Below are 21,703 nucleotides of genomic sequence, written 5' to 3'. Positions count from 1 at the left end.
AGGATAAGAACATAATTAGGAGAAGACGAGCAGGGACTTGCAAGACCCACCGCTGGTCCCGCCCACCAAAATACAGCCAAGTCTGAGTGCCTCTGTCGGTCTTCCGTCTGGACGGCTGCAGCTGCCAAAACTTCCCATGCCAAGTGATTCACTCATCTGTTATCCACAAGCATTTTGTTTATGCCCACACTGGGCAAATATTTGAAATGGCCGTGCCCCTAAATTGGCTTCAGCAACTCTACATACCACATTTACAATTCTGAAGACTTTTTTTTTTTTGCTGTTAAGTCACAGCCAACTTATGGTGAGACCCCGTAGGGTTTTCAAGGCAAGAGACCTTCAGAGGTGGTTTTGCCATTGCCTGCCTTTACATTACACTTTTTTTAATTGCTTTTTATGAAACCTGCCTTTACATTACACTTGAGTCCACTAGCACCTTAGAGACCACCCTGGACTTCCTTGGTGCTCTCCCATCCAAGTCCTAACTGGGGCCCCTGCTGCTTAGCTTCCGAGATCTAGCCTGGGCCATCCAGGTCAGGGCCGAATGCAGTTGGGCATCTTAAATCCTATTGAGTTCAGTGGAAAACTTGTCAAGCAAAAACCTGAATGGAGGAACATAATGAAAGGCGAGAGAACGTTAGCATATTGACCTGAGTGCCAGTGAAGCAGCCCCCCCCCCCCAGTGGTACGTTCTGCCTCCTTGGGCTAAGAGGAATCATTCCTGGTCCTTTTAAAATGTGGCTTTCGATTCAAGCAGGATGAATGTCACTGGCCTTCTGTGTCCATCTTCACGAGCCTCTGCTTTGTAGGCCACTCGGGTGTGACTTGTGGGTCCGCTTTGCTTTCACAGGGCTGGCGGTGTGACAATTGTCGTCGGCCGGGGGCTGCAAGTTCCCCCGAAGGTTCTTCCAGTCAAACCTATTCCCAGTACTCACAGAGACAACATCAAACCACGACGACTGTAAGTGTTGGCCACCAGAGTGTCACCTGCTGTTTTCTGGTAGACCAAGAATCCCGCTTTGAAAACACGAGGGCTCTCACTGGCTCCGCATCTGCGTAGCTTTCGCTCCAAGCGAGCCCCCCCAACCCCTCCCATCGCTCACCTTACTAGTATATATTCTTCAACATTAAATTGACGTACCGGTCTAAGGTAGTGATAAACCAGACTGCTGTAGCTTCCTGCAGTGACCTCTGGGAATTTTAGCTTTGCAGCTAGACTCGTAAATCATATCTTGATACAGATGACTGTTATAGTTGCCGGTGTGGAGGGGGGTCCCTCTTCTGCCCACCTGTGAGCGCTGACGCCTGCCCCCTCTCTTCCAGCAGAACGTCCACTGCCCCATCGAGTGCTTCTACCCGCTGCATCTACAGTCAGACATGCAAATCCGACGCGGAGACTAACGGGCAGCAGAATGTCACAGAACTCAGGCGGAGCCGCTTGCCCAAGACCCCACGCGGCAGAATTCGACTCGGGAAAAGCAAGCCGGTCTTCCTTCCGGCGGCCTAAGTCGCTCGGCCTGCCCGCTTGGCGCAACGCACGTCCGACTCAAGGCCTCCGGGCACCCGGAGAGCATCTTGGATCTCTTTCACAACCGATACCGTCAGCTTCTCTTTTTGCTCAGTGTTTCAGTACCATTCAGTATTTTTGTTCCCCCTCCCCCCCAAGAAAAATTACATGGGACCCATAAGGGAATGCGGGGGGGGGGGGGAGGCTCCCCTGACCCAGAAAGAAATGAATGAAAAGCCCACTTAATTTCCCCCTCCCCGTGGCTCTCAGTAGGAATTATAGCCCCCATCCCCGCACTGTGACACTGAAAACAGGCCCAGGCCGAATCTTGCTGCAGTGGCCCCCCATTTCTTTCCCCATCGCTATGTTAGCATTTTTTGCTGTTATTTATCAAATCAATCTTCCCCTCCCCAAGTGTGTTTCTATGGGAAAATATATTGGGAGACACGTAGAACACAGAGGAATTTGGTGTAATTATGATCAGTAATTATTTTTATACTGTTAAGTGCTGAAGCTTTACTACTGTGGGAGACCACTCTTTTAATAAAAAGATTTACAAACCAGCCATGTGCTTATTTCTTAGCCGGCCTCAGGGTCACCTGAGAAGCATTGAACTCCCGGGTCGGTTTTCGAGACTCATGAATCACACCGGGATCTGATGTGGCCTCGAGGGAGGGCTCCTGCCATTTGGATTTTTCCTCACGTGTGGCGTTTTCACCCTGGCCTTCCCCCAAATAACTCTGGAGAGTCTCTCCGGCCCCCCCCAAGTCACCCGGTGATCTCGACAACCGGGCAGAGACGGGCATCTCTCTCACCACTGAACATCAAACACTCTCCCCTACAGCAAAGTGGTCCCCACTGCTGCATGGCCAAGAGGGGCCAAAGACCAGGTCCTACGAGGAAAGGCTGAAGGAACTGGGTATGTTTAGCCTATGATAACCATCTTCAAGTACTTGAAGGGCTGTCATATAGAGGATGGTGCCGAGTTGTTTTCTGTTGCCCCAGAAGGTCGAACCAGAGTCAGTGGGTTGAAATTAAATCCAAAGAGTTTCCATCTAGACATTAGGAAGAATTTTCTGACAGAGTGGTTCCTCACTGGAACAGGCTTCCTTGGGAGGTGGTGAGCTCTCCTTCCCTGGAGGTTCTTGAGAAGAGGCAGGATGGCCACCTGTCAGCAATGCTGATTCTATGACCTTTGGGAGATGATGAGAGGGAGGGCATCTTGGCCATCTTCCTGGCATGGAGTAGGGGCCACTGTGTGTGTGTGGGGGGGAGGTAGTTGTGAATTTCCTGCATTGTGCAGGGAGTTGGATTAGATCAGGGCTTCCACTCAAGACCCCTTTTTGCCCCAGAAATTTTTATGTGACCCTGGGTATATAGGTGTGTATATATATCAGTAAATGTTTGATTTGTATACCTATTTTGGTGTTCGCAGAGCGTTTTCCACGCTCTATTCGTAGCTTTCCTTCCAGCTTCCCCCCCTTTTCCCCTGAGCAATGAGTTTTTCTCTGCCTGCCTTGCTGCAAGGGTGACAGAAGGCCCCTAAAAGGCTCTTTTGACCCAAGAGGTCCACGTGCAGCACAGCAAGGGAGGGCATGCAGGCCCCCATTCTTCCTCCCCCCCCTGGGCAACAAGGACTACTGGCTTAAAGAGAGGACAGCTTTGATGCCAAAATGGATGGGCGCAGAAGTCCCCCAAAGGTCCAGCAGCAAAGGGTGGGGCAGCCCATTCTTTCACTCCAGGAGAAGGGCAGGGCAGCCTCCCGAGCCCCCTCTTTACCAGCAGGATGCCAGGGCCCCCAATGCCTGTGGCTGGAATGAAGATCCTGCACATCTGCTTCTGGGTTTGCTGAAACAAGCTTCCTCTCTCCCTAACTAGGTCCTCTCGATTCAGGCGAATACTCCCCATTGCTTTGGAGCAAGCTTGCCAAAATCTGGGGAGGGGAGTCCCTTAAGGGCCTTACTGACAGCAAGTTCACACTGTGCAAAACTCAAGGGCTTTGCCTCTTGTAAGAACTTCAGCGGCTAACTTCCCCCACTGTGTGAGAGGTTACCCAACACTCAGCCTTCATGGGGGCGGGGGGGCGCTGGCTGGCTTTGCTTCCCAGAAAAAGGTCAGTGCAAACAGCATCAATAGACCCTACAAACGCCTCTTCCAATGACTATTGGCTGTCTTATAGGGGGGAAGGGGCAGATTGCCAGCTCAGAACCTCTGCCTTTGTCCAAGGATATCGGGGCTACTCACATTCACCCTTATTGGGCAGATTCCGTCTCACGAAGCCAGTTTCAAGAGGGAAGCTGTGTTGGACGGCAGTAGAAGAGCGAGATCCGAGTCACACCCAAAACATTAGGATGCTTGTAAATCTATCAGTCAGCTCCGACTGTTCCAAGTATCAAAGGGAATTTTGGTTCTAGATGGTTTTATCCTGCAGCTGCATGAAGTCTTGAAGTGGCAGGAAGTTCACCCCCCACCAGAGGAGGCAGGAAGCCGCCCCCACCTCCAAACTCATCGAGAGGATCTGCTCATGAAAGCCCTTCCTTACCTCTGGCGACAAGTTCTTTGATCACAAGCGGTATTTGACTTGGAAGTTCTTAAAATTTCAGCTTCAGCCACTGACCTTGAGGATTTTGAGCAGCAAACACTAGACTTTGTGCCCCCCCCCAGTTCAACAAACTGAAAGCAAGTTGGCTCCCCATTGAAAAAAAAGACCTCTGACTGGGCAGCTACTTAGAGGCCGAGACCTCCCAGATCTTGAAAGGACTTCATGCTTCTTCCTTCCCCAAATGCCATCAAAGGGCCCCAGTTGCTGCCAGCTTCCCTTCAGGGTACAGGTGTGCCAGGAGAATTTATTTTTTAATCCGGAGAAAGATCTTTTTCAAAACTGAGCCATTATGCTGCTTGTGTCAATCTAATGAACCACCGAGAACAGGAAGGCGGCTGTTCCTCAAGCCCTTGAGTCTGAGCGTCACAGACTAAACCGATGACCTGCAGGAGCAGAAGGGGTCGCTTCAGATTTCTTCACAGCAAAGATTCCCACCACCAAGTTCATGCTGCTGATTTCTTCTCCCTTGCCTGCTGAAATTACTTACTTTCTACTACATATTAGTTTATTGGCCAGATTCTTTTTGGCAGGGAACATTTGAACAAGCACCCCACTTCTAAGGTATCTCCCCTGTCTCTGGCCAAGTATAGGGCCGAGGGGGGCTCTTCTCAGAAAATCCGTCAGTCAGCCCTTTGACAGGCAGCTGTCCACAGCTGGGTGAGTAGAGGGACTGCCTGACCCATGCTGTGGGACAGAAAGGGATCCTGCAAGGGTTATTATTTTCTGCCTTCTGTACTGTCTATCCCCAAATCCCCTTCTTGTATGTGGTTAGAAACGAACTTTTTATCAAGGGACTTTTTCTTGCTGAGAAACTGGGGACGACCTCCCCCCGCCCCCAAAGGCGAGGGAGCCTCCCGGCCTGGTTCAGCGGTCTCCCCTGCAGTGGCAGAAACCTGCCAAGAGGAGCTGGGGCCAAGGACTGTGGGGCTGTGCCCCCACACAGCGCTAATGTAGCTGACACAAAAGGCAAAACTCCCCTGCTTGGACCCAGTCCTCATCTTAGGTGGTCTACAGGAGATGTAAGAAAGACCCATTTCAAAAAGCAGGAGAACCGAGGCAGCACAGTCCATTAAAAAAAGCACAAATACACTTCAGAAACAATTCTGACAGAACAATTCTATGTATTTATTTTTCATTTCAAGACCGCCTTTGCAGGAGACAAACTACTCTGTCTTAGTAGTCACAGAAAAATGAGCATTATGCTGATTTTAAAGGAAAATATGCTGCCGCTGCCGCCGCCTCCTGCTTTTTAAATCCTTGTTAGAGAAGATGCTGCTTTCCGAGGGACGTCTGCCGAGATTAAGGGATGTCCGCCACATCTCCGGGGCACATCAGTGATGGAAGAGGCGGAGGTTGGTGTGAACCAGCGTGATCCCCAGCTCATTGCAAGCTTCAATCACAACTTGGTCAGCGGCCGAACCAGAAGGGGCCACGATGAACTGGACGCCGCTCTGGAGAGAAAGAAAGCGGTGGGGGTGGGGAGAGGAGAGAGAACAAGCAGCAGCTTGTTGAACCAGTGAGTGACATCTGGAGGAATTCAGTACATCCCCAAGAGGTGACCGCTCTCCTCAATGACCTCTTCTGGCCAGCTGGAAGGTTGGGGGGGTGAATCTGTATTGGGGGGCTACGATTGTCTCTTTGGAAGTCTGGATTCCTTTGCCTGGAGTTCGTTGACTTCGCTATCTGTTTTATTAAACTAAATCCGGATGGTACCCCACCAGCACAGCATACAGTGCTTGCCACACTAGCCAACATATGCCAAACTGAAGGCAGGCAGGCTGGTGGTCCCTTCCAACTCTATGATTCTATAAGAGTAACCGACTGGAGAGGATGCCCATCAAGCAGTTCCTTCCCCTGCCAGTCCCACGACGGGCAGCGCCAATCCCCGAGGGGTCGGGGCCTTACCCGTTTCGCCCTGTCCACGTTATCCCTGAAAGGAAAGAACGCATCCGAGCTGATCGAGACGCCCTGCAGCTTGGCGATCCACGACTTCTTCTCTTCCTCAGTGAACAGAGCGGGGACCTCCTCAAACAGAGCCTGCCACTTGAGCAGATCCTCACCCTGAAAAGTATATATATATATATATATACTTAATTACCTACTAAATCAGTTGAATTGAATCCAACAATTCACGAAACGAGTAGTGACAGAAATGTTTTGTGAGCGTTACTTTCAGAACCCCAGTGTAACGAGCGGCGCTGTTGCTGTCTGGACATTCGCATCTGTTCTACTATTACAACACCAACGCTGGAAAATTCAAAGCCAGAATACATTAAAATCAGAGCCAAAGGGGAGGTCATCGTTTAAAAACCTCGAAACCTCTTAACTGGAGCTTCCTTTCGCTTGCTTCACAAGCTTTCCTTGGCCTGTTTTATGCCCACTCCAGTCTGGGCGCAAACATCAGAACACCCAAACACAGGATCCAGTTCCAGGAGCCAGACAGAAAGTTTGACAAACAGGATCTGGACTGGCTGCTCCCCTCCTTGAGCTCCACTCCTCCGGCTCCCGTTTGCCCTCGGGTAACAACTGGGTTTGCTGCCAAGGTTGGCAAAGTGCCCAATTTAGACACAACCCCGTTTGATTTACTGAGTTTATAGTTTTAAATGGGCACGTTGCTTGCTGAGCTGTGCAGCGCGTCCAACAGAAGCTGCTGGGCCTCTTAAGTCATCTCCCCAGGCAGCCAAACAGACACATCTCTCCCTCACAGTTGTGAGGTTTTTTTTTTTTTTTTTTTTTTTTCCAAATTTGGATATTCATTTTAATCCTCCAGAGCTTCAGGCAAAAGTCTACCTTGATCCCCCTACAATTCCTGAAGGAGAAGTCCCTCTGGCAGCTCCTGTTTCATTGGCAACTCAGAAGGAAGTGTTTGGCTTTCCAGTCACCTGACCCCTTGAATGAACCACAGTCTGTGCAGCCGGAAGAACAGTGAGGATGTGTAAGGGGGCATCCTTGCCCCGGGTGCTCCAGCAGGTGTGGCGTCTCTCCAGACGGACTGCCTTGTTCCTGAACTGTGGGAAAGGGGCTGCTGGCAGAGGCCGCAGAGGATTCTGCATATTGGAGAGGGCCAGACCAAGGAGAAAAGGCCCTTCAGCGGCAAACTCTGGCCGAGCTCAGAGGGAAAGCCCCGCACACTGCTGCTGCTGGGTTTTCAAACCATCTCTTGCAGCCATCTCCAGTCTTCCGTTCCTCACAAATGATGCAAGAAACGGCAGCTTATAGGATCAGGGAAGCTACAACAGTTTTATGTCCCAACGGCTATTTCTGAGGGGATATACTGGAAATATGCTTCAACCCTGGCCACATTCTGCACTACGTTCACTTTAAGCAGGACATACAGGAACAGCTAAGACCAGGCCTCGGCCGCTCTTTAGCAAAAGGGCTTTTTACCTCGCCGATGGTCCCCGTGACGTACTGGTCAATGGCGTTGGAGATCTCTGCTCTTTTCACTCCGCTTCTGAACTTCATGGCCAGTACCCGGGGATGATGCCGCAGCCACCAGTGGTTGGCCTTGTCTCCGGCCAGGCGGGTGCAGTGGATGCGCGACTGCTGCCCGGCCCCAATGCCGATCACCTGCAACGCACACACCACTAGCAGGGCAAAAACCTCCCCCAAAATGAAGCTGAAGGGCATGCCCCTGTGGCGGCAAATACCAAATCTCCCCCGTTACCAATATTTACTGTTTCACAAATGAGATTTCTGCAGATTTCCCCCTTATTGAGAGGATGCTCTGTCACCAGTCACAAACAATCACGTTGTTTAAACAAAAAAGACAAGCAAAGAATGGGCTGTATTCTGCACATTAAGTTAAGTTAGCTAACAAGAAGACTGTGCGTACACACTTAACAATAATCCCTGAAATAAGCTGCAGTAAAGGAAGAAATGAGACGTGATGAGATGCGGGGATCCTGCTCGCGCACCTCTTCCTCCCTCCCCCAGGTTTCTCGGCAGCCTGCCCTCCCCACGCAAGCCACAAAGAGGCAAATCCGAAGAGCCCAGCCATGCTTTGGGGGGGGGGGGGGAACAGCCCCTGGCAACAACAGGCAAAAATAAAGCCTTGGTGAGAGATCTGGACAGGCGGCACTCAGCTTTCAGAGGAGCCCATAGCAAGCAGGTGCCTTCAGCAAAGGACAGGTTTCACTTAGGAGAAAGGCCCCTCAACAATACTGGGCCAAAAGAAAAAAACTTCAATCCATCAAGGCAGTTTTACAACCAACAGCAGCCTGTGCAAAAGGAGGCTACGAAAGACGATAGGAACAGGCGGAAAGACAAACAACTCCCAATGGTCAGGTGAGCCTTCAGGCGGCCCAGCAACACTGGGGGCTCTGTAGGTGGGCACCCCCCCCCCAACAGCACCAGGCAGGGTTCCTTGTGTGGTGGGGCCCAAAGGAAACACGCCAGGACATCCCGTGCTCCTAAGTTGTATACCGTTTGGCTCAGCACCTGCCTCGCCAAAAAGAGGGGGCCTGTGACATGTGCCGGGGCTTTCTGCTATGGGTGGAGGAGAAGGTTCTGAAATGACAAATGCTGGGTGTGGGGAGAACCAGAAAGGAACGAGCAAAAGCCTTTTCACAGACCAACTGGAACTTCTCAGCCACAGAGTCAGCTGCAGGCTGCTTGTTTTGTCCACTTAGATTTGTTCCCCCCTGGCTAGTTTTAAAGCGGGCATCTGCCAGACCGATCTTCCCTTGGCCGCCCCCATGGCTTACCTGCCCATCCTTGGCATAACACACAGAGTTCGACTGTGTGTATTTGACAGCGATGCTGGCCACAATCAGGTCCCGGATAGCCGGTTCAGGCAGCTGAAAGGACAAGGAGGCGGCAATCGTGCAGGCACCTCTGCAAACAACGCCCAGAACAGCCACAAACCAGGTGAAAGTCCTCACTAAAATGCACCCCCAGCGTGGCCCACGTGAATCCGGAAATGCCTCAGATAGGTACTCAGAGCCTTCTCTCTAGAAGATGCTCACCTGGACAGAGTTTGCCAGGATCATTCAAAATGGTTGCTTGCCTTTGTCTGAGCAGCTTGCCACTTTGCTCTTGTTGGCACCTCTCAACTACATGCCTCTGACCCACCCAGGGGTTTACTTGAAACATTTCTATCCAGAGACACATTCAGACAGCCTGCAATGGGCACCTCAAGAAGCGGGTGTGGTCAGGAAGAGGCGCTGGAGTTTTTAAAAGTGGTTTTTGGTTAGGACGAGGAAGCCGTCTCAAAAGGCCACGGTGCATCTTCTTCAGCACTGGTCCTCTTAGCAAGGCCAACTGCCCCCCCCACACACACATGCCTTGCCCTCCTCCGCCCTCCTGCCTTGCACGAGCACACCTGCACTCCTTCCCACGCCGTAGCACCAGTACACAACTTTACATCAGTGCAACAGCTCTGGTAGTTTCCACAGCTTCTGAATGCCTGGAGCTGCCTTAGAAGGAGCCAGACCCCCCTGCTTCCCCTAGCCCAGTACTGACCAGCAGTGGCCCTCCGGGGAGGCAGGTAGGCAGGCAGGGGTCTCTCCCTCACCCAAAGCTTTCTGCAGGCAAGTAATGTGCTCTGCCTGCTGAACTACAGCCCTTCCCTGAGGGGGGGTCTTTCCCCCTCCTGACGGGAGCACACCATTTCAATGAATAAGCTCAGTTATTAAAAATTCTCCTTCCCCGGTCATCTTACATTCTTATTTTTGGTAACGATGTTCTTGAACAGTGCCCGATCGATCACACCATCGTTCCTCCTTTGCATCAGATGCAATCCAAAGAGGGTGCGGATCTCGTTCTCCTCCGGCTCGTAAGCGGGGTCCATCTGGAAGCAGGAAAAGAGCCCCTTTGGGAAGCCGCCCCAGCTCAAGGACGTTCTGGTAATTGCGCAGCATTAGGACACAAGACCCCAAAGGAGCTGGAAAGGGGCACCCCAGAGATTTTCCAGCTCCTGCTAGCCCATATAAAATCTAGCCCCAAATCTGTATTCCAGCAGCTGTGGAGATACACTGCGAAATGGGGGAAGCAAGCAGCACCTATGAAGAGATCCAGTGTTCATGGGGTCAGAGTTTGTTGGGAGGGGAGGTGTAAAACCTTCTTTCTAAAGCCCTCACTAAGCTCAGCAACTGAGCATTGCAGAATCTGAGTGCAAAGTTTGACTCCACTGGGCACAGAAGCTGTTTATTCATTTTTGAACACATGAAGCTGCCTTATACTGAATCAGGCCCTCAGTCCATCAAAGTCAGTATTGTCTACTCAGACCGGCAGCGGCTCTCCAGGGTCTCAGGCGGGGGTCTTTCACATCACCTACCTGCCTAGTCTCTTTAACTGGAGATGCCGGGGATTGAACCTGGGACCTTCTGCATGCGCTACAAACTGAGCCACAATCCCCCCGATGCACATGGAGCATAAGCAACCCCAAGTGAAGCAGCCCTCTCCCAAAAGTGAGACCACAATGGGTCAAACCATGGAGGGTTCCAGGAAGAGGGCTGGGAGCCCCTGTGCCTCTGCTGACCCTGGTGGCACAAGACAGAAGGGCTGCCCGCAGCACTGGGTGAAGAGGAAGGGAGGTCTGTGTGCCGGTACCACGCACGGCCTCTGGGATCACAGCCACCCCATCGGGGCTTCCTGGCCACCTCCTTGCGATGCCCTCCTTCAGCCAAGCCCATTCTGGGTCAGCCTGGGACAGAGCCCTCCCTATCAGAGGGGGAACGCTCCGGAACAGCTGGTCTGGGGAGGTAAGGAGGGGCGTTCTTGTGGGCTTTTGCTCACTGGGCATGCCCATCTCATCCCAGAACCTCCCTGGTAGACTAACGGAAGGCTGGTTTTGTTGGGCGGGAATGCAGAGGCCTTCGGGCAGCAGTTGCTGCTTAAGATGTTCCAAACAGAGCGGGGGGTGTTATTTCAGCTTGTTTTGCCACATGGTACTATCACATGAGCCTCTTGGTAAGGCAGGGTGGAAATCTGCACGCTAAGAGTGCCGTCCAGGTGCAACGGCAACCCTCCACGGGGTTTTCCTGGCAAGTGACAAACAGCAATGGTTTGCCTCTGCTTAGCAACCCTCGGTAGTCTCCCATCTACATATTAACCAGGGCCAACCCTGCTTAGCTTCCAAGATCTGGGCTATTCAGGTCAGGGCGAGGTAGAAATAATGTAATAAAAATGAGTAAACACAGAAGGGCTAATTGCCATGGTGTGTATCATTAAAAAAAAAACACTTCCAAAATTCTGTATCACATCTGGTTGTCTGTGATGAACATGAGTTTCCCAGAGAAGCCGCAAGCCGTGCCCGACCCCCAAGATCCTCTCACCAGAGGAAATACTGAATGATTAAATGAGAACCTTACTAGAGACGATGTTAAGAAAAAACCTGTTTGGGGGGGGGGCTTCAGGAGAGTTCCTTATTAGATAAAGGGGCTCATTTTCCCCCCATCCATAATAAAAGGGAAATTAGGGAGGGGGCGGGAAAGTCTGCAAAGCAATCGAACCAAGTTGGTGGAAGGCAGAAAGGCGGCGTTTTGAAATTGCTCACAAACACTTCGAAACACTCTGAGCCCTGACCTGGAGTACACAGTAGCCCCCGTTCTTCTTTTTGGATAGGATTTTGAGGGCTTCTTCCTCATACCCCGGGGCCACCACTCCGTCTGATACCTGCATGCAGAAAAATCAGATAAAATCACAAAACCAGATAAGCCGGCAGACAGCCTGAAGGTGGCCAGACCCCAGCAGAAAACCCCTCCTCCTGCCAGGTGGGCAGAAGCAGAACTCCCCCGGAGGCTGTGAGCCTCCACTTGGGCTGCGCCTCTTTAGAGAGGAGGGGAGGATGGGCCACACATTCGAATGCTGCCCCTCAGTCAACCATCTCATTGTGCAGAAAACTGCTTGTCACGTTGAAAGCGTCTTCGCTTACCCTTCTCCCCGCCATGCTAATTTTCTACCTACAGAGACCTTTTTTTGAACTGAGGAGCATTTCCTCATGAGGGCCCCCCTCCCGTTCTGACACCGTCCCGGCACAGACGGAGCCCCTCAAAGAGAACTGGGCGACCAGCCCCTGAACACAGCAGGGGTCAAGGGGCTGCTGTTTCCACCCCACTGCCTAACTCATCTGGAAGGGGCCCCCCGCCCTCACTGGTTCACGCTGATGCTGCTACTGAGAATCCAGAGGATGACGGAAACCCTCCCGTTTTTCAGCCATTGCTTGGGGGAGGCGCTGTTGTTTGCAAGCAGGATCAGAGTGCCAGCCTGGCAAAACACTCCAGAGACCCCTGGCAGAAGGGCAGCCGGCTCGCCTGCTGATTCCTGGTTGCCCTGACGCTTCAGAATCTCTTCCAATGCAACCCATTCCCTTGTTCTGTTTGAAACAGCTTGGGAAGATCAGGAATCAGGGCCAAATATACCAGGAGGGGGGAGGCAACAGGAACAAAGCCGGCATTGGGTGGGTGGGGTGCTGGCGTGGGATTTTTAAAAAATACTACTTTCACTTCTGCTGGTGTACAGTAGTGAATGAGAGATCTTTTAAATTTGCAGCGACTGATTGGAATGCAGAGATCAGAGGTCGGGGGGTGTCAGCTTCTAGTGAAAGAAGCTGGGGGTACAAATAAGAGGGCTGCATCTTTTATAAAGAGAAAGGGAACTGTGTAAACACAACTCATTACAAAATATTCAACAATTAATCAGTCGGGTGATAAAACCACACTTCATAAAACAACAAGAAGCATGTTCCCTACCACCATGCGGACCAACTCAGATGCCACGAACGTTGCTTTGAAAAAAGCTCAAAAATCAGAACAGACATTACTAGAAGATATCAGAAGAGACATTATTAATGGGCATTAAAATCCTTACATCCTGCCTTCCCCTTGGGGCTCAAGGCAATCTGGGCTTACCACACGGCCCTCCTGTGCTTTCCTGTAGCCTTAAAGTCTCAACAGGTTCCAAAGACCAGAAACTATTTCTCCCCTTCAGTAGCACATGTGCAGCACCCTTGAAAAACCTGCCTTCATCTCTCACAAGCACAAACCCAACCTGCTGTGCAACTGTGACCAACTACACCCCTACTACCTTGAGGGAGAAGGGTACAATTCCTGACCTCTCTGGAAATGATCTTTGCTGTGGGGACATCACAGATATCAGAGAGAGCAATGAAGTCACCGAAAGATGACATCCGATCAGCACCTATAGTGGGGGGGGGGGGGAGAAAGGTTAGCAACAGACCGCTCAGCTACTGAAGTCCCCAGCCCTTAGTTTTGCAGTTTAGAGCAGGGACACCCAAGCCTTGTTGAGCCTGGAAGTACTTTGGGACCTTGGGGAAGAAGCGGGCCTCGTCACAAAACGGCTGCCACAACAGGCCCTTCAGCATTTTCCCCCACGGGTGGGGCAGAATCATTTAATGATATTTGAGCTTATCTTTGGAGGAGAGGGGGTGCTGGACTCCTCGCAATCCTTTCCTGTGCTTGTTTTAAAAATCAAGTTTCAGTAAATCAAAAAACCTTTGGAGCAAAAAAATGGAAGATTTTGTGTGGGACTAAGGAAAGCTTCAGGTAATGCTCCAAGTTTACTAAGACGTGTCCAGCTGAAATACCCTGTGTGTGGGGTACCCTTAGGGACCATCTGCCAATCTCTGTGGGATGAGCAGACTCCGATGGGGCCGTCCTGTGGAAGCCAAGACTGCGGAACCCCTCAGCTTCTATACAACAGATCAGGGGTGTCAAACCTAAGGCCTGGGGGGGCTGGACCCGGATACTCGAGGGCTCTTATCCGGCCTGCCACTCTCGAATAATAGTTTGTGGTCTCTTTTATTTGAAAATCTGGCAACCAGCCCCCTTCCCCCATGGGAAACAGGAGAGGGGGGACCTCATGGAAGCGTCCAGAGCCCGCCACCTTCCCCCACCCACCAATCCCAACCTCTAAATCCACCCACGGCCTTGAGCACACCAAAACTAGCTGGAGAGCCCCTGAGGGGCAGAAATTGTGGACCGAGAGACTCAAGAGAGAAGATGGGGCAGAGAAAAGGGAAGAGAGGATGTGGAAAGGGACAAAGGAATGGAAAAGGAGGAAGTTTGGATAGAGCAAAGCAGGACAAAGAGAAGAAGGAGATTGGCAAAGTGACCCAGAAGGAGTATAGAAAGGGGCCACACGCAGGGCAGCAAACAGAGGCCCAGAAACATGTCTTGGCAGGTGGGGCCGGATCAGCAGGCTAATGGCGTGAACGTTGCTGAAAACGTTGCAGAAAAGGTAGACTAGAAAGAGAACTTGGCTGCAGCCGCGTTTCCCAACCGCGCCCACCTCTGGCCCGTGCGTAGGCAGCTGCCAAGGGGGTCAGGCTCTGGAGCAAGTCATGCACCATGCAGACGTGGGCCTCTTCTTCACTGAGGGGAACTCCGACAGCCGCACCTGGCAGGGAAAAGTAGCAGAGGCAGGAAGTCCAGTCAACAACCGAGAAGTATGTGAGAACATAGTTCCCCCCACCCCCCATGACGTCTGGAGCAGGCACACGCAGGAAGGAGACAAAACAGGTGTGGACAGAGGCCCCCCTGACAACCGTTGGAAGTCATTTCCAAGGTCACTGATTCAGAGCACTGGCCGGACCGTTTGGGGGAATACCTTTGCAGCTCTGAACGCCACGAACTAAAGGAGGTATCACGCACATTAAAGCGTTGCAGGGCGAATTCCGCTAAGCCCTCAAGCAGCAAACACCAAACCAAGGATGGTAAGCAAAAAGCTTCAAGGCTGCAGGACCCTTTTAGCCACCTCACGCAGCTACGCCGAGCATTTGGCAGCAGACTCATTCTGCTAAGATTTTATGAATGTTGCGTCCAAACAGGATTAGCACATAATAAAGTCATGACCGCCATGGCCCCTCAGGGCAGTTACAAGATGAAAAACACATGGTGTAAATTGCTCTTCGCCTTCCACAGCCATGAAGCTACACCATGTCGTGACAGGTATTTATTTGTTATGACATTAATTTGCTGAAGTGATTCGTTTGTCACAATCAATGCAACCAATTGGCCCCTGTGTGGCAAAAGCCAGGAGACGGTACAGATCAAGGCAGATTCTTTGTACCTGGAGGGCTCTGCGTGCATCTCAGCTACCTCTAAGCCGCTAACTAGAGAATATTCACTTGGGTGATCCGCAGACAGAATCGGGTATGCATGCATCTGTGTTCATATGCTGAGCGTATACACTGACATCTAGTGGACATCCAGCCATGCTTGACAAACTTTGAGGGCACTATCTGGAAGTGAAAGTTGTCACACCACGTGGAAGCCATTTCCTGGTGCTCAGGGCCAGCCCGTGGAGCTGACCAGGGCAATGTGATGAAAAACCCGGGGCAGGTTTCAGGTGAAAAGAATGTCAAAGGTATCACTTCCACGCCCAACACAACATCAACTCAAACTCTGTGATCTGGCAAACTTTGATGCAAGAATGGTAAATTGTGAAGAGCTGTGCTGGTCTATGACTGCTTTTAATAAAGATTGATTGATGCAAGAATGCCACGTCTCAAGCGCTCTCCAGCCACATCCTGGGGCATGCAAAGATGTATGGTGGAGGGGAGTGGTTATGAGGCTGAGTGACAGACCAGGAAATCTGCAGGCCAAATCTCACCTTTGCCAGGAATTGGCCAGGTGGCAATCCACACAAACTCTGGGGCTTGGACCCATATCTGCAACATGGAAATGTTAATACTGAAGCGGTGAAACCAGCCCCACACACCCCTTGTTTCTTCCATGGGGAAGGAGGGGCTTACCCCGCTGGCCTCTCCGGTCTCCGGCTGCCTGACCTCAGAGAAGATCACCTTTCACAGGTAAAAGTTTACTCTCTGCTGCCACCAATGGGCCACTAGAAACATTGCAGCTTAGCAGCTTACATGGCGGTGGGCACCCTCTCTGCCCAAAATTCAGAAAAAACACCCCTTTATTTTAGCCACCACGGAGGTAGGAGAAAACGTAAGGCCTATTCCAAACAGGGCAGGCTCCCCCGGCTTCTCATATACTTCGATAAGCAGCAAAGAGAAGCAGCAAATTCTGGCAATGACTCCAGGGGTCCCCACTGCTTACCTGCTCTCAGGCCACACCTGTCCTGGCTCCTCTGCCCTCTTGGCCTGTACTCATCACTGTAACAGAATGGCTACTCCCCCAAACAGGACGCCAACCCAACACTCACACAGCAATTTCTGAACACTTGAACACCTGAAGCTGCCTTATCCTGAACCAGACCCCCTTCGGTCCATCAAAGTCAGTATTGTCTGCTCAGACCGGCAACGGCTCTCCAGGGTCTCAGGCTGAAAAGGGTCTTTCACATCACCTACCTGCCTGGTCCCTTTAACTGGAGATGCTGCCGGGGACTGAACACCTGGGACCTTCTCTGCATGCCAAGCAGGCTCTGCCACTGAGCCCCACGGTCCCTCCCCTCTTCAAGCACCACATAAGCCCCTGCTCGGGTGGTGTCTGTCACTTGCTCTCTCACACAAGCTGCCCGTCTTGTGTCTTCTCTAGGCACAAGCAGATCTCTGCCAACACACCCAGGAGGGCTGCTGCAGCCCCTCCCAGCAGGGCAGAAGCAGCAGCAGCAGCAGAAAGCCCAGCGTGGCCCCTCGGACCACCCCCTCACCTGCCGGGCTGACGTGTTTGAACGAGGTTGCGGCTGGGATGCCCAAGGCCTGCTTGAGTTCTCGGACCAGCTGCCAGGCATTCAGGGCATCGCACAGGTTGATGAACCCCGGAGAGCCATTCAGCACTGCGGAGAGAGAGGGGGACGGCTCCGTTAAGTCATGTCAGCCTAGAAGCTCAAACAAAAACCCCATCTGCCCACGGCGGTTTCAGAATCCAGGGCTCCTAACTGTCTACGTCTGATTCCTTTTCAAGCGTTCCTGTGCTCAGTACATGGCAATTTGAGGGTGGGGGACAGACTATCCTTTTTGTACAGCAAATGCTAAGTCACAAATAAGCACACTTGGCTCAAGAACGGTTATATGACAAGGTGATGTGCACAGGGGGGCACAACATGCACGTCTGTACACCAAACAAAACTCAGTTCTGCGACTGCAGCATGGCGTGTGTTTGGATCAACTTGAGGTTGAAATCCTGAAGCAAACAGACAAGAACTAGAAGCCCACAGTCCTGCTTGTGGGGGGGCTTCTGAGTCAGCTGCCTGCTGTTGTCTGACTCCTGGGGGGGGCACAACTCACAGCTGCAAAGCAGGGCTCACGAGAGGTCTGGCTGTGTAATCCCACCTCTAACACAAGTTCACACGGTGCCCTTACTCCCCTCAAAAAATGGGGCGAAGGATGCTCCGCAACCTTATTACAGGTTTGCTGTTTACCAAAAAAAAAGGCACGTGAAGCACTTGGGACTCTCAGAAACTCCGCCTGAATCCCAAGTAGCAACATGCGCATGTCACACGGAAGGGGACGGTCACAGCCAACCTACCTGAAAGGGGAAGTTGAGGCCTCAATGTGTAGAGCTGCGCGGGAGTCTGGTGCGGGTTCATGCCATACCGCAGGGGAAGCTGGGAGACTCCTTTGCTGTACTCTTTCCGGAAGTAGTCAGAGATGGCCGCGTCATACTGAGCCGTGTGAGTGAAAGCCTGAAGAGAAAGCAACCGAGATGCACTGAAAACCGGGGACACTACAGACGTTCCACTAGTTACGTGCGGCTTTCCCACAAGAATACACAACGCACCTTGAGTGCCAACTGGCGGCGGGTCTCCAGCGTGGTGTCTTTATTACTCGATGCCTTCATTTCCTTCGCTACCACGGCGTAGTCCCCAGGGTCACACACCACAGTCACCCGGGCGTGGTTCTTCGCAGCGGCTCTCAGTAAAGCCACGCCGCCTTTGGTTAAAAAAAACATTTTTACTGATCAAGATGACTTGATTAAGTTGATCAACATGATTTGACTTGTCTTATTTAGCGGCTGTATCAGTTCCACTTTCCTCTTTGCACACCAAGATGCACATTCCTTCCTCCTCCACTCAGCTGGAAGGGGGCCAACACCCGCAAGCTCCCACAGATGCCAAACAGACCCGACATCCTGGCTGCTGGCTGATAGATAACACTTAGATGGACATATCGTTTCTACAACGTTGTTGCCTTCAATTTTCACCTTTAGCTCAACTTTTCACCTTTCTCAGCTTGTAAAAACTGACAAATATTTAGGTAATGTATGGTGCAGAATTCTAACCCTGCACCTTTAATGCTGCAATTTTTATTTGGGGTGGGGGGGTGGGGGTGGAAGATAAGACATTTTTGACATTTCAGAAATGTACCCCAAACTACAAATTCGAGTCCTCCGTTATATAGGATACTTTATTACATATGTATGTAGACAGGCACGGGATTATCATTTCAGTGAGATCCAATGGCTAGAATTTTAGAGGCCGCTCCCAAGAATCTGTGTCAGGAGTGGAAAGCCCAGTGCGGGGGGGGGGGGCATGTCAGAGGGAGGGGGCTGTTGTAACGGGATCTCCTCTGCTCGGCTGCCTGCCTTCCAGGACGACGGAACCGGCCTCCCTTCCTGTGTTTTAGAGGCTCACGTGGGAAGCGAGGGGTGTGTCTTTGATCCTCAGTGGGGCTCACCCTATGACCTTAGCAAGGGACAAAACTCAAGAGATTGGGGGGGGAGGGTCTCTGACATAACTGTAGGATCCACCCATTGCTGGGTACCATGCAACTGTTATCAATCACTCTCCTTCATTTCTATGCCTAGATTCAGCCACTGTGAAACATGATTAAAATGTGTGACCTATTTAAACTTTTTTAAAAAAACTTACCTATGTCAATCTGTTCGACTGCTTCTTGGACGGTTACATTTGGGGACTCCACGGTCTTGACAAAGGGGTAGAGGTTGCAAACCACAACTCTAGAAGAAGAAAAATGGGGGGGGGCGGGCGGGAGGGTCACTCCAAATGATTTGCTCAAGGCCAGCTGACTAGGGCAGCTCTGTCTGCCTGCTCTTCCATCCATCCCACCTCTGAGCGGCCTGTGCTGAGCCACAGCCTGCCACGTAGCCCCGACAGAAGGCGGTGTGTGTGTGTGGGGGGAGAATGAAAGAGCTGCTGCACAATTTTGTGCTGTGCCCAACCAAGGGCTCCGAGATTAGCGAACACCCCCCCGTCCAACTCCATCCCTTCCACAGGCCACCCCCCTTCTCTCCCACATGGAGGGTCGGAGAAGGAATCCTCAAGATGGCCACCTCTTTGGCAGCTGGACTGCTGGCCACAGGAGGGGGCGGACAGGGTTCCATCATAGCCTTGGCCTCAGGTAGCAATCACATAACAAACGATTGCAGGTAACTGGACATGAAGGGTAGGGAATGAAGGGGCATCTTCACAGAGCACAGCGCTGAGGACACAGGAGTCAGCGATCCACCCTGCTCACGTTAAGAAGCAGCGGGGACTGAGGCTTCAGTCAGAGACCAAACCGCCACTTGCTCTGGTCTGCACTGAGAAACCAAATCAGCGGAAGCTTCCAAACCTCCAACAAGCAAAGGAGACCTTCGCGCACCTTCATGCCTCACCATTTCCCAGCCAAGCTGCCCCTCAGTAGCTACAGCCTGCCAGCCCAGAGATGGCTCCAGCCCAGAGTCCGCAAACCCACAACAAATCATGGGCCTTGATTCCAATTTCCTGGCTGGTTGGAAATCATGGTTTGTTGACCCACACATCGTACCAAACCACGATTAAGCCTCTGCCTCCTTTCTTTGTTTACAAATGTTCATAAAAGGCAACTTGCTAGACCACAAAACACAACCCCATCAGACAATTGACAAGGAAGCTATTTTTTTTTAAGATTTACCAAATTTGGTCACAGCACTGAAGAAACGTTCCCTGCTTGGCCTCTGAATTTACTTTACGAGACCTACAGGGGAGCAGCTGGCCAACAAAATACGGCTGAAGAACCAAAGTGGCAGCAGGAGGGATAAAAAGTACAGATTAGAGCCGCTCAGAGTTTCTTAGCAGCCAAGTCTGGCCCTGAATCTTTGTGCTTCTATGTTTGTAGTTAACCTGCATGTCGAAATTCAAACAGTATTATGTCAGTCTCAAAGGGTATGTTTGCTGGTACTTCAAAATGAAAATCCCTGACCGGAGGTTCCTTTCCCTGCGGAGTTTCTGTGTCCAAAAGTCAGGCCCCAATTCACAAAATGCCTAAAAATTATCTGGCAACTTCAAAATTGGAAATGAGTAACTGCCAGATGGAAAACAGAGAAGCCCTTGTCTCTCCTGCAGATCAACATTTGCTGGATTGAATCAGAGGTTTCATCTCATGATTACTTATTAGCTTACAGTAACCCCTTCGAAGTTTTACCTCACGAGGCTGAAATCCATTTTCTCCATGTCGGCAGCATCTTGGGGAATGTCACGAGCCAGGATGCCTAGATGGGGAAAAGGAGGATTTGAAAGGTACAGAAACAGGACTTCTGCTTGGCTGTGGGAAAACGTTTTCCTGCAGGTATTTGATTCCAGAAATATCTAGCTTTGGTTACGCTACAAATAAGTGCTATTTCACCACTTCCCTAATTACATGGAAATCTTAAGGATTAAAATGGCTGTCCTTAGGATAATTACTAAAATCTTGCAGCACAATCCTAAACATATTCAGAAATTCCAGAGTACCCCCCCCCCAAAAAAAATCCCCTGGGGATTTTTTTTAAACTCATGGCTTCAAAATGTCAGTAAGTTTTACATCTCCATTCAGAAGAAGGCTGGGCTAGAACTCCCAGCATCTACTGAGAGGGACCCTTCTCATTTGTGGCCAGGGCTTCCAACAGGCGCTCCTCCACCAGCATTCAAGTGGTAGAGTCACAGAAGGGTTGCACCACACGCAGACTGGATCTCAGGCACCGTCACCATTTTGGTCTCTGCCTCCTGAAGGAGCTGCGGAGACCCAGCCCAAAGAGAGCCGGTGTGGGTGCGGGGGGGGGGGGGTCGCATGCCGCCATGTGCACAAAGGCCGCCCTGGGACGGGCCAGTCCATTGGCGCTGCTCAGGAGATCTGTGGCTTGAGGGGAATATCCAGCCTTGTAAGGGCCTGTGTAAGGAATTTCAATCACAGAGAAAACCTGGCGGCCTAAACTTACCAGCGTGGACTGCAGGATGGAGGGTCTTCACACGCCCGCCTAACATTTCTGGAAATCCGGTAAGATCAGAAACATCCCTGTTCAAATGGGGGGGGGGGAGAAAGTCACCAAGCTGGCCCTCATTTGGCACTTCACTGTTTGTTTGCTTCATCTATACCTGCCTTTCTTTCCACCGGGAAAACTAAAGCAGCTTACATGGTTCTGCTCTCCATCTGAATCTCACAACGGCCCTATGAGGTAGGTTAGGCTGAGTATATGACTGGCCAAGGTCACACCCAGTGAGCTTCCATGACAAAGAGGTGATCTGAACAGGGGTCCCCCAGATCCCCAGTCCAACCCTCCGCACCACGGCGGATCTCACACCAACGGGGGCCCTTTATTCAGATCAGCTGAATTTGCCATGTTGCCTACTAAGACTGGCATCAGCTCTCCCTAGATTTTATTCCTTTCTGTACTTAAAATATCTTACCTACGACACGTTAAAACTATGACGGTCCACCACTGATAAATGGAGTGATAGCCTTGATGATAAGATTAAAAATCTTCTCA

General features: G+C 51.3%; 2 protein-coding genes across 2 annotated transcripts in view; one reads left to right on the top strand and one right to left on the bottom strand.

Moving 5' to 3' along the window:
* Positions 1–1,401, top strand: part of FN1 (fibronectin 1) — a 162,997-nt gene extending 161,596 nt beyond the window's left edge. Inside the window, exons 47-48 of the mRNA XM_056861242.1 lie at positions 851–961; positions 1,327–1,401. Of these exons, the coding sequence (XP_056717220.1) occupies positions 851–961; positions 1,327–1,401 (186 nt within the window). The remainder of the gene's footprint in view (positions 1–850; positions 962–1,326) is intronic.
* A 4,022-nt stretch (positions 1,402–5,423) lies between these two features.
* Positions 5,424–21,231, bottom strand: ATIC (5-aminoimidazole-4-carboxamide ribonucleotide formyltransferase/IMP cyclohydrolase). The gene is made up of 14 exons (XM_056861517.1): positions 21,155–21,231; positions 20,383–20,449; positions 18,849–18,937; positions 17,759–17,910; positions 17,507–17,663; positions 16,689–16,814; positions 14,361–14,468; positions 13,165–13,250; positions 11,637–11,726; positions 9,772–9,900; positions 8,816–8,908; positions 7,497–7,679; positions 6,015–6,170; positions 5,424–5,560 (listed from the first exon to the last, which is right to left on the bottom strand). The coding sequence occupies exons 1-14, from the start codon at positions 21,198–21,200 to the stop codon at positions 5,441–5,443; spliced, it is 1,602 nt and encodes a 533-aa protein (XP_056717495.1). The 5' UTR covers positions 21,201–21,231; the 3' UTR covers positions 5,424–5,440.
* Positions 21,232–21,703: the final 472 nt, after the last annotated feature.

This window comes from Euleptes europaea, chromosome 15, assembly GCF_029931775.1.
Source record: "Euleptes europaea isolate rEulEur1 chromosome 15, rEulEur1.hap1, whole genome shotgun sequence".
Classification (NCBI taxonomy): Eukaryota; Metazoa; Chordata; class Lepidosauria; order Squamata; family Sphaerodactylidae; genus Euleptes; species Euleptes europaea.
Note: the sequence above shows the minus strand (reverse complement) of the source record. Positions and strands in the feature narration are given on the sequence as shown.

Excerpts from the sequence above, each read along its gene's own strand:
- ATIC (XM_056861517.1), bottom strand. The coding sequence starts at position 21,200 with ATGTTAGGCGGGCGTGTGAAGACCCTCCATCCTGCAGTCCACGCTG. Across the intron at positions 17,664-17,758 it reads GCCGCCAGTTGGCACTCAAG|GCTTTCACTCACACGGCTCA; the intron begins GTGCGTTGTGTA and ends CTTTCTCTTCAG. Across the intron at positions 9,901-11,636 it reads GGGGCTACTGTGTACTCCAG|ATGGACCCCGCTTACGAGCC; the intron begins GTCAGGGCTCAG and ends TCCTGCTTCCAG.